The sequence below is a fragment of the Mytilus californianus genome, unplaced genomic scaffold (assembly GCF_021869535.1).
Source record: "Mytilus californianus isolate M0D057914Y unplaced genomic scaffold, xbMytCali1.0.p SCAF_3, whole genome shotgun sequence".
NCBI classification, from domain to species: Eukaryota; Metazoa; Mollusca; class Bivalvia; order Mytilida; family Mytilidae; genus Mytilus; species Mytilus californianus.
In genome coordinates, this window is record NW_026262679.1 from 111,304,578 (window position 1) to 111,317,693 (window position 13,116).

The following is a 13,116-nucleotide window of genomic DNA, read 5'->3' on the forward strand; positions in this document are numbered from 1 at the left end:
AAATTTCCTTATTCACAAAACACCTTCTAACTGCTGGTTAGTCACTAATTTTAATGCATTAATCATGTCAAACATGAACAGTCTATTAATTGCATCCCAAATCAAACAGGTTAAAATTCACCTTCAATTCAATTTGATCATTCATGTGTAACCAGTTTGTTTTAAGAAATGGCAAAAAAATAAATTTCAATAAATCAAAGAAATATACAAAAGAATAAAGTGTTAAAAATCAATACATTATGACAATTTCCCACTTCTACAACTCAGGTCAACCCACCAAAATAGCTGCAACATACTGCCTAGAAAATCAATACACTGTACATCACATTCCAAATAGGCATATTTATTATGCAAGGTAAATTTCCCCCAAATTGCATGATCTTAATTTAGCCTTTACAAAATGTATTATTCTTATGAGAAATTGAGAATTTGTCAACCAGGGAAAAAAATAAATAAACAATGTCTTTGTTCCAAAAAAAAAAAGAACGCCATTTAAAGTATCACACACATATGGTTCAACAAAATTTTGGGAGGCTGGGCGATCGATAATCGTAGATTTCTGTCAAAATTTTTACCTGAGAAAACGTCAATATAAAAGACATGTCTTAATAATGTTCTATTCAATATAACAACATTAAACACTTATTTTATTACATTGTCCATTAAACAATACAATGTTATAAATAATATGAAAATTAAAAAAATTAAATCATGATTTAAGTGGGGTGAAACGACATATAAGGAAGAGCCGGTCAAAATTTTGACAATGGATTCAGGATGCTGGAAGAGATACATAAAACAACATCAACAACCGGAAATACGAACCAAAAAACGGCTGAGTATATCAACAAATTCTTACCAACGGCGATGGGTATTTTTTTACTCCATGATAGAAGTTCTTTCTTGAAAGATCTTTTTTCTTGCAGACACCTCGAGTTTCCACAATCTACCATGTTGCATCTGTGAGAGGAACACTGATATTGATGACGTAGAACACGTCCAGGTGTCCAATTGTAAACATTACAGGTGTGACAGACAAATCACGATCTCTTGATTCACTTAATGAATATTTAAGAAACTGGTAAAACAGGTAAAAGTGCGATAATCTTTTTAAATAATTACTGATTATTGTCATTAAAAATAGCTATTCTTTTACACTTATTAATTAACTCAGTAAAACCATGTACAATAAGGAAGAGAAATCTAGAGAAAATATTGTAAATACAATTAAATGTGTGTGTTTAATTACCATAGTAGACTATATATACTTGTGTGAGTTTTTTCATTACAAGACTATGTAAATTTATGGTTTTTTACATTAACTGAAGATCTAACATGAAATTTGTTTATGCAAGCTGAGACTTACTAACACATTATGTTATAGTAGTCTCAGATGCAAGATAGTGCATTCACTGTCATCAGGATATTATACAATTTATTTGACAGCATTGAATATTTGAAAAATAATGTATAACATATCCTACATGATAATAGACATACAATACATATGAAGTTATTTATATGAACAAAATTTAAAAATTACTTAAATCAACCCATAGGGATTTGACTACAGGTCAGATATATAGCACGTAAATCGTCTACATGCATTTACAAAAAAACATATACCGACGGTTTTGGAAAGTAGGGGTATACTATTTTTAATGCCCCCGCCCTAGCGGTGGGGTCATTAAGTTTTACCCTTGTCCATCTGTACGTACGTACGTCCCAAAATTGGTTTCCGTTCTCTAATTTAAGTTTGCCTCAACCAAATGTTATGAAACTTATACACAATGCTTATTACCACAAAACACAGATCAAGTTTGAATTTTGGTGGCGTCACTCTAACCGTTCTAGAGTTATGCCCCTTTATAAATGGAAAAATTGCAAAATTTTTAGTTTCAGTTCTCTAACTTAAGTTTGCCTCAACCAAATGTTATGAAACTTATACACAATGCTTATTACCACAAAACACAGATCAAGTTTGAAATTTGGTGGCGTCACTTTAACCGTTCTAGAGTTATGCCCCTTTACAAATGGAAAAATTGCAAAATTTGTATTTTCTTCTAAATATCAAGTAATTTTTAAAATTGGATTTATCTTCCTTTGTCCATGATTATAGTTGAATCAACTACAATCAATGCTTTATACAATGCAATGTTTAATTTTGACTTCCACTTATAAAACACAGATCAAGTTGAATTTGGGTAGTGTCACTTTAACCATTATTGAGTTATGCCCCTTTATAAATTGAAAGATTGCAAAATTTTTAGTTTCCTTTCTGTAACTTAAGTTTGCCCCAACCAAACATTATGAAACCTATACACAATATTCATTACCACAAAACTAAGATCAAGTACAAATTTTTTGTTTCCGTTTTCTAACTTTAGTTTGCCTCAACCAAATGTTATGAAACTTATACACAATGCTTATTACTACATAATACAGATTAAGTACGAAATTTGGTGGTGACACATTTACCGTTCTTGAGTTATGTCCCTTTATAAACATAAAAATTGCTGAATTTTTTGTTTGCGTTCTCTAACTATGGTTTGTCTCAACCAAATGTTATAAAACTTATACACAACCGTTCTAGAGTTATGCGTGTTTACAAATAGAAAAATTGCTGAATTTTTAGTTTTTGTTCTCTACTTAAGTTAGCCTCAACGAAATGTTATTAGACTTACACACAATGCTTATTACCACAAAACTCAGATCAAGTTCAAATTTGAGTAGCATCACTTTTACCGTTTTTCAGTTATGTCCCTTTATAACTATATGATATGCAAGGGGGGGCATCATCTGTGTCCACATGTGGACACTATCCACATTAATTTAAAAAACACATAGATGATTAACGGGCTATATCAGAACTTTAGTCAAGTCCCAATGCATTAACCTACTTTTGAAACAGGTATGATATATAATATGCTTTTTGACAATGTCATAATCAGTTATCAAATGAAACCATTCTTGTGAAATTTCAATACAGTCAAACCAGTTATAAGGTCAACTTTGTATGATGTTGTAAAAATTAAGCTTGCTTTTAGTCAGGAAATGCCCAGTTTATATATTTTTTACATTCCGCAAAGAAATTTGTTAAACCCTTTGAATAGTTTCAATTTTATATGTAAAAAACTTTCAAAAAGATTTAAAAGCTGAATCTCTCAACAATAATATTTTTATACGCCCGTTTACGGGATATAATATGGTATACCGTTGTCTGTCCGTCGTCAACACTTCGGACAATAACTCAAAAACGTTTTCACCATTTTCATGAAACTTGAGTGATTTGTTTATATCTATTGACGTGAGCTCCCTTTCAATTTTAATAAATTTTTTATTTTACATTTCTGAGTTGTGGGTGATTTTTCAATTTTCATGAAACTGTGGTGAACTGTTTATATATATATATATATATATTGACATAAGTTCCCTTTCAATTTTAAAAGATATCTGATTTTACATTTTAGAGTATTGGGACTTTATTCATAAAAAGGGGGGCGGGGGGGGTTCCAGTTTTCAATGCTTTGAGCAGTTTTCATGAAACTTCGGTGGCTTGTTTACATCTATTGAAATAACTTCCTTTTGTTTTTTATAAATTTCTGATATGACATTGCAAAGTTATGGAACTTTATTTGTTGAAAATCATTGTAAACTGTCCATTTTTCACACTTTGGACATTTATAGAATTTTATTCATTCAAAAATCAAGGCCAGAAACTTAGTTAAACTTGAGGTAACCTTATTAGGGCCAAATTATTCATGTTTTGTGTCAATGGGTACCACTGTGTTTGCATAATTTTGTATAATTTGCTGGGCCGGAGGGAGCATTAAGTGTTTCCCTTGTCTGTACATCATCCATCCGTATGTCTCAAAATAAGTTTTCGTTCTTTAACTTTAGTTTGCCTCAACCAAATGTTATGAAACTTATACACAATGCTGATTACCACATAACAAAGAAGTTCGAATTTGGGTTCATCACTTTTACCGTTCATGAGATATGTCCCTTTATAAAGATATTTGCAAGCTGGGGCATCATCTGTGTCCCATGGACACATTCTCCATTTATTTTTTATTAGGGTGGGGGATCTATTTGAACAGTGCTCACAGTATTTCTAGTTGATCATATAAATTCATTTAAAGCATAAAGATAGGTGCAGCTCTTTTTTATTTTAAATACTGTAAAAAACTAAAAATGTTGAAAAGCTGAATTTGTCAAAGATAATATTATGATTATACCCCTTATCTGAAGGAGTGGGTATATTGTTTTACCCCTGTCTGTTCATCTGTCATCCCATGACCTTTTCTTCAAATTTTTCAGAGCTTTCTGAAATTTATTATGAGGTTTCATGTTGACATGCTATACCATGTGACACATTTTTATTTACATTTATTGCTTATCAACTTTCAGTTTACAGAATCCTTAGTTTTACATGTATGTATGAAGTTTTCGTCACATTTTTATCAGGAACTACAAATAAAAGAACTGAATTCTTATAGGATGGTATGGATGAGGTGAAGAAAATAGACAATAATGGGCAGAAGTACAGAATAAAGGGCATAAAAAATAAAAGAAAAATAGGCAAACAAATAATACAAAAGAGAATGTTGGGGTGCTAGATTATAGAGAACAATGGGCAAAATAAACAAAGCATAGAGAAAAAGGTATAAAAAATCAAGTTCAACTTCTTATAGCTGCTCAAACTGTTAAAGATTTTGTTGTATTGTATAGGAATAAAGAATTCATACTGTTGTATTTTATAGGGTTAGAATAAGGAATGAAGAATTCATATAAGTATCCTGATGGGAGTGAATATAATGGTGAGTGGAATGACCAAGGACAGAGGGAAGGGTATGGTGTAATGAAATTTCCTGATGGATCTCAGTACTATGGTGCCTTCAATAAGGGATTGTGTGATGGAAATGGTATAATGGTGTTTGCTGATCATTCAAGGTACTGTACATGTATATACAAGACACTGTCAGCTATATTTTTCTTTTCCCTTAGAACTCTGAAAATAACATTTCAAATGCTATAGAGCAATTTCTAGCAATTTAGCAGAAATCATGTGTAGTAGACTATCATGACTATGGGGTTGAATATAAAAAAGAGTTACCTCCCATTATTTTGACCATTTTTGTAGATAGATTTCAGCATTCACTGGTAATTGAAATGACAATGTAAAAAACACACATGAATTTACTCTCAATTTTACTGAAATAACATTTGTTAACTAATACCGAAATATGTACTTCAATCATTTAAAATAAACTATATGTTTGGCTGATTTGGTGAAAGCAACTGTAAATAACCTCTTTGTTTATATTCTCCATGATTGCACTGAAAGTCTAAATAAAGCAGGAGGTGCCATTTGTAGATATATAATTAAAGTAACATATATTGTTTTCTATTTACTTCTCGCAATTGCTCTCAGCTGTAGTGAACCAGTATTTTATGCCTGTATACCTAAGAACAAGAGTGATAATTTGTATGTAATTGTAATTTTAAAGTAAGATTCTGGCTTTCAGAAGTTAGTTTCTAGAAATTCCTGTGCAAATCATCAATTTTTTTCTGTAGATATGAAGGAGAATTTAGAAATGGCAAGTTTAATGGTTTTGGTGTATTTGTAAGAAGTGATGGAATGAAATTTGAGGGACAGTTTCAAGACGGCAAGATTCAAGGATTAGGTAACTACATGTAATAAAATCATCTTATTAGTTTTCCAATGAAACTTATTAAAACATATGTTTGCATATATATAGTGTCAGTCTAAATAACATACAGCTAAGAGGGTGATAGAGCAGATTAGATGTTTTTTTCTGAGGGATAACTATCAGCTTTATCACCCTCTCAGCTATGTGTTATTTTAATTTATTATATACTTAGTAGTAAATACAAGTAAATTGTATGTGTAATACAATCGATGGCAATCATGCTGTATCAGCCAACCGTGATGATATCTATATCAGTCACGGTTACAAGGGCTTTATCAAACCCCTAATCTGAATGACTTCACATAATCCATATCAGTCATGGTAACAAGGGCTTTATCAAACCCTTTATATACACTTTACATCATGTTTCATGAAAAAAAAACATCTAAATTAGTTGTACTTGAGGTACATATGTACAATATATATAATAAAGTGTATATGATATGGCTTTTTCAATATCACACTTTATTATATCTCCGTTATCATTTTCTATATAAAATAGGTACACAATATTTTCACTATTTTTTAAATTGCAAGCATTGAACTATTTGAACGGTCAATAGTTTCCAACTATTTGCCCTCCATGAAACTCTATAACCGCAGGGCAATAGTTGCACCTGGGGGGCAATAAACTTACTACAATGTATTCCACTCATACCTAGTCAATAAGTATAAACTATCAACCCTCAACCAATATAATCCCTCGAACAGAGCTCTTGGGATTATATTGGTGTCTCTGGTTAATACAGGTGTGATATTGTAAAAGCCATATGATATTCTCTATTTATTATACTGAATCTTCTGTTATTATGGTGTTTTAGATTTTGAATTGGAAGTAAAAAAATATGACGTCCTGTACATATTAACATATGGGATACAGGGGCTCTTTTCACTTAACTTAATATTGTACTCAATAGAGTTATCTACCTGTATAGGTAGTAAATACCCCCTAGGTTATGGTACAGGCACTTTCAATTAATTAGCAATTTTCAATGTTAAGTTTTCTACTTACATTAGTTTGATAGAAACTACTTGTGATAGATCAATGATAGTTTGTATAAAGTTGCATTACTATCAGTTCATATCAGTGTGACGACAATTTGACTCCCTGTCCCAGTAGGTTATGGTCCAGTGACTTTGAATTAATTAGCAATTTTCAATGTTCAGTTTTCTGCATAAGTCAGTTTGACAGGAAGTATTTGTAATAGATCGATGCTATTTTCTATGAAGTTGCATTAATATCAGTACATATCAGTTTGTTGACTATTTGGGGGCCCTGATCCCTAGGTCATGGTCTAGTGACTTTCAATTAATTACTAATTTTCAATGTTAAATTTTCTGCTTAAGTTAGTTTGATAGGAACTATTGTGAAAGTTCTTTTATTTGTCGGGTACCAATTTTCTTGGTTTTCGTGGATGAATTTAAGTGTTGTACGAAAAATAACAACTGTTGTCCAAATCAAGACTAGAAAAATTCCCATATAGGTTTGACTACATGGATACCGGCATATAATCTAGAAAATACATCGAATTATCAGAAGAAATATGAACTATATAAACAACTTCAGACAGGTTTTTACCCATTTAATCTTAAAAAAAAACCTAAACTGTACGACTTTTAACCTTTTAATTCTCATGACAAAATTAGTTTTGATCAATGAAAGTCAGACTTTCGGTCATGATATCCGATGATGAAGTGTTAATTTTATCTCCTTATGATTTTCATACGGAAAAAAAAAAACAATTTCATATTGAGATTGCTTTATTATTTGATAAAAATTAATTCTACAGTTCAAAGTACATTTGGAGTATTCTCTTATGTATTAAACTGTTTTCTTTCATGGTAAATGACAAGTTTATGGCACAATCAACACCTTTGATGATCGTTAATCTGTTGATCATTTAATCTCTGGTTAATGACTGTCATCACTTCTGATTACACAATTCCCTTCAATCGAGGCAATTTGTAAGCGTAGATGAATCTGCTTATATCCGAAAATTAATAAAGTAATTATTTTATTAAAAATTTGATGAATGTTGTCAGTATTGAAAGACGAGCAAGTGAGTGAAAATGAACACCTTATTTTGCAATGTCCCACAAATCATTTTAAAACAACATATGATTATTTTCAAGAATCTTCTTTTCTGATGGCTTCAAATTCCTCTTGATTTTTTTCTTCAGAAAATGAAAAAATCAATGAATTTAAGAACCCGTGAACATGTAACTTTTGCTCAAACCACGAAAATTGATACACACGAATTAAAGTACTTTCACAGTACACACAATAGACATTGATATTTTCTATAAAGTTACATTACTGTTTGTACATCTCAATTCATTGACCATTTAGTGGGCCTGCCCAATAGTTCATGGTTTAGCACCAATGAATTAATTAGCAATGCTGCTCTCCATCAGATGGTCTTTTTCTGAATTTTATGCTGACAGGCAAGACATATCTCTGTGTCAACAGTTTATTACCATGTTTTGCCTGTCAGGAATTCCTACATGGAAGGAGATGTATAGAAAATCAACTATTATGCTTAAAACCATATTGAATCTAAGTGTTAAGTTGAAATAAAAATTTCATAAAACAAAACAGCAGCTTATCGTTTTAACAGAATATATTTTTCTCATGATGTAGGCAAACAAATATTTATATACATGTACATTAATTTCATTTTTGAAAAAAAGAAAAAAATTTAACATGAAGGTATGGGGAGATGTTTTGGACCTAAATGGTACTTAATAAAAAATGTCCATATTAATAACTTGTTGGGGTAGGCATGAATAGTAAGGGTAGACATGATTAGTAAGGGTATGAAGACAGGTAACAGCACTTGACATTTTTTGCCTTGTAACCATATCAGTTCTGGTTTACTTTAAAATTTTTCACCTTATAACCACATCAGTTCTGGTTTTAGTATACCATATTTTTAATTTTATGCAACACAAGAAATTCATAGTAATGTGGTGTAGTCTAAGCACAGATTTTATGTTGCAAAGGGAGATAAATCATGAAAGAAACAGGACATTATAAGAATTTCTGCATACAACACTGATTGACTCATGATGGTAGATATGATGATGTATTGTACATTGTTTATCAATTTTTAACTAGCATGTTGTCATATGAAACTTTACTGAAATAAAAATTTAGAAGAAAAATTTGGAAACTTCTGATCAATAAGAACAGTGAAGGAATTTGATGTGACGTTAATATGATATAATATAAAAAATTAGAAGATGTGATATGAGTGCCATTGAGACAACTTTACTACTGAGACCAAATAAAGTAGAAGTTAGACTATAGATCACCGTATGCCTTCAACAATGAGCAAAACTCATACCCCATAGCTAGTAACTTGATTCATAACACTTTCTGAAAGTTTTTTTAAAGGAATTTTAACGATTTTTATTATTTCTTTTTATAGGTTTGGTAACATTTTCCGACTTAACCCATGGTTTGCCAAGAAATGAAGGGCAATTTGAAAACAATAAACTTGTCCGAAGACAGAAATGTCATGGAGAAGTACAAAGAGCTAGACAGGCAGCACAAAGGGCACAGGAAAATTAATAGAATATTTATATGAATTAGACTTTTAATAATTTGCTGATGTTTTAGGATCAAACAAACTGTTTGATTCCATGAACCATTGCATACTTGATGACTTCCTTTAGATCTGGGTATAGGACAATTGTATACAGACTATGAAAATTGAATAAATATATGGTTATCATAGTTTTATAATAATCTTTGAATTAAAGGAAAATAACTCTTTATAAAGTTAGTGCAAATGAAATACAAGAGAATATGACTTTTTGTGTTGAGTGAAAAGTATAAACATATACCCTTCATATTAACCTTTGTTCTTTTAATAGTTTTCTTTAAATAATGAATATGAACATAAATTTTTCTGATTTCATTACTTTACATTATATTCATTTTCAAAGAAGCAATTTTGTTTTTTTTTTTTTATATTTTCAAAGAATTTAAATGTTTTGATTATCATTTTTATGACTGATACGAAAAATTCACACACACTCAGAATGACATTTTTTCATAACTTCATATGCATTGTTTTTCTTATACTCTTTTCTTCTCAAGTGTTTCACAATAATGAAATCAATGGTTGAAATCTGTGTTAATACAATCAATTTCAAACTCCTCAAGAATTCTCTGTTTCAGAATCTAATAGATTGTGGATTATCAGTCACAACACACATACATTGTGAATTTTTGTAGTTATTTGTCATTCCTTGAATTACCTTAATTATTGCATGTCACAAGAATATGTACTATGCAATAGAATTATTTATTATATATGTAGGGTATACATATAATAGTATATATGTTGTTATTCAGAAATCCATTATGTTTTTTATAGTTTTACTATTTTTTATTTGCAAAGACTCAATTTAATTTGTTAATACTTTTGAATTTATTGTATGATTATTTTGCTATTTACATAGAATAGATATAAGTTTCTAATAAAATTGGAATTTAAAAACATATTTGTTTATTGTTATTTCAAACAATATATAGATTGATACAGTTTTATGTTTTCTTCTTCTTGTGTCATTTGTGACTTTTAATACCAATATTGCTTAATCAGGTAATTTTTACTGGAAGGTTTTCATTTATATTTTATCTATTTTTTTTTATAAATTACTATTCATTTTGTTTACTTGTTCTGCCACCTATCAAGGTAATAATGTTGTCTTGAGTGACAGTTCTCCAACCAATAGCTGTGGTTACCTAGGCTACTTTCCTGTTGAGGAGAGCACATTTTGACCCTGCCTTCCAAAATTTAGGTGTTTTATTACCTAGTTAAAGTTAGTGGTCATTGGTAGCTGTACTGTACATGTATTTATTGTGTGTTTTACATCTATGACATAAGGTCTAGATAGGCAAAGGGGCCCACATAAAACATTGTCACTTGTACCTTTATGACCTGAGTTTAAACATGTTTTTCTAAGATTATTTTATCTGAAGTGATTTACAACTACTTTGAAGAAAAAAAGGGTAAGCACAAAAGTTTTCAAAAATTGAATGAACGTTGATGAGGGGTAAATGTTGTTGAGATTACAAAAGACATACTGGTATCTGGAAAAAGTTCCATGATGTTCCAACCGGCCAACTCCCTGTTTAAAGCTCTGGATCTGCTACTCTTCATTGAAGAAATTGGTTTCTCCCATGTCATATAGGTCATGGGAATAACTTAAATATCCTTCAGTTCAATTTGCATATCATTAGAAAAACTCATATATTTTAAAAACATCTTTCTCAGTTCAAATCAATTTGTCATAGAATTTACATCCTTTAAAATGTTAATCAGGTCAAAATACTGTGTTATTGGAATAGCATGATGTTATGCATCTCATTGAGTTCAAGTTAATTTGTCATAAAAGTTACATTATTTAAAATGTTAATGGAATCAAAGTAATGTAATATGGGAAAAGCATCATGTTTAAAGCATCAAATGTATCATAGACGTCACATCATTTAAACTGAAAAATGTTCAAAATAATGTAAGTGTTACAGGAATAACATCATGTTTAATATCTCCTTGAGTTCAAGTTAATGTGTCATAAGATTAACATCATTTTAAGTCTGAATCAGTCCAAAATAATGTGTTATGTGAATAACATCATGTGTAAAATCTATGTTGAACAATGTTTTAACAGGATGTTCAGTCTCCTTAAGCTAATATGTCATGAGAGTAAAATGGTGTTTTTCATGTCAGGACCTTTTATAGCTGACTGTTAGTTATTGGTTTTGCTCATTGTTGACAGCCAGGCGGTAACCTATATATGCTTCTATTTATGTCCATTGCTGTCTGGTGGATAAACTAAAAGTATAAAGACACAAAAAAAAAGATCTGAGAGTATGCACAGTTATTGAAAGCAAGTACAAAGCACATAACTAGTCATTAAAAAATCATGAGTTCAAGACAAAATATCAATCAGTACACATTCAATGGATTTAGAGTAAAGATATGCGAGATTATAAACAATCTACGAGAAACATGACCTTGTGCAATTTAGCCTAGGTTAGTATAAGAGGAACCACTATTGGTAGGCCAATGCTACTTGGTATACAGTTGTAAGAGCATTGGTACATCTTATTCCAACCAGTCATGGTCTATAGATAATGAAACTTTTACTTAGTTTACATGTTTTTGATTAGGTCATTTTAATAACAACCACTATTGGTAAGTCACTGATATTTGGTATGCAGTTGTATACGAAATTAGCACATCTCACATCCATGGAAATTATTTGAACCCTCTGAGTCCCTTAGACATGGTCTATTGACTTTGAAACTTTTGTATAATTTACATGTTTAAAGTTTGTGGTTAGGTCAGTTATGATGAACCACAATTTAATATTCAACTGTATAAGTAATTCAATGGGGATGATATAGCTCAACTGGGACTCCTCAGTCATGGTTCATTGACTTTGAAACTTTTGCATAGGTTACATGTTTTGTCAATGATTTACTTAAGAGGAACCACTTGTGATAAGTCAATGAAATTTTGGTATGCAGTTGTGTAAATATTTACAAATCACATTGAGACTATTGTGTCCTTTAGTTTTTCAGTCATGGATAACTGACTGAATGTTTTGCACAGTTGAAATGAAGACCCAATTATTTCCCCCATTAGTTTATGCAATTTTATCATAATTTATAAGCATATCCTCCTTTATTTGACTGCCAAATTTCAATTGCTTTCTCATACTTTAAGACATAGACCCCTTCAAGATTTCTAGGAGAATTCTTGATAGGTTATGACCAGCATTTGAAAGAGGAAAACTGTTTCGAGCATGAGTATAGTGTCATTTTATTCACTTCCTAAATCGAAAATGAAAAAAACAAAATCATAGAAGTTGAAATTTTTGTGAATACTCCATGAATATACTACAAATTTAAGCATCTTTACATTATGATCTTTGATCTTGGTACAATATCCCTTTAAAAGATAGTATATTTATTAAGGGACTTCATTCGTGGATTATCTGGACTGGTATTTAGTCAAATGGGATGCTATTCCTATAACAATTTATGTAAAAAAAGTCAGGATAAACTTATAAAAAAAAGGCAGGACCGAATAGAGTGAAAAATAAAAATGCAGGACAGAGATTACAACTAAAAAAAAATGCAGGACAAAATTTTTCATCCTAGCTCCCTTAGACAACACCACTGTCACGGAATAGAAGTTCCTTCATAATATATTAGTTCCAAATGGAAACAATATTCTGGAATATTATTTCCACTGGAATAAATATTACAGTATATGTTCCTAAAGGAATAAATGGTATAGAATATTTGTTCCAACAGGAACAGATATTATGACATTGTTTATAACAAAGTTTCCAGTGGAATTTCTGTTAGGCGGAACAA

At 30.6% G+C, this 13,116-nt stretch overlaps 2 protein-coding genes across 2 annotated transcripts in view; one reads left to right on the forward strand and one right to left on the reverse strand.

Moving 5' to 3' along the window:
• Positions 1-966, reverse strand: part of LOC127735800 (ligand-dependent nuclear receptor corepressor-like protein) — a 29,671-nt gene extending 28,705 nt beyond the window's left edge. Inside the window, exon 1 of the mRNA XM_052246165.1 lies at positions 860-966. Coding sequence (XP_052102125.1) covers positions 860-953 — 94 coding nt within the window. The 5' untranslated portion in view covers positions 954-966. The remainder of the gene's footprint in view (positions 1-859) is intronic.
• Positions 967-975: 9 nt separating this feature from the next.
• LOC127735811 (MORN repeat-containing protein 4-like) lies at positions 976-10,224 on the forward strand. The gene is made up of 4 exons (XM_052246192.1): positions 976-1,090; positions 4,764-4,953; positions 5,578-5,687; positions 9,146-10,224. Exons 2-4 carry the CDS (start codon positions 4,778-4,780, stop codon positions 9,286-9,288), a joined length of 429 nt encoding a protein of 142 aa, XP_052102152.1. The 5' UTR covers positions 976-1,090; positions 4,764-4,777; the 3' UTR covers positions 9,289-10,224.
• Positions 10,225-13,116: the final 2,892 nt, after the last annotated feature.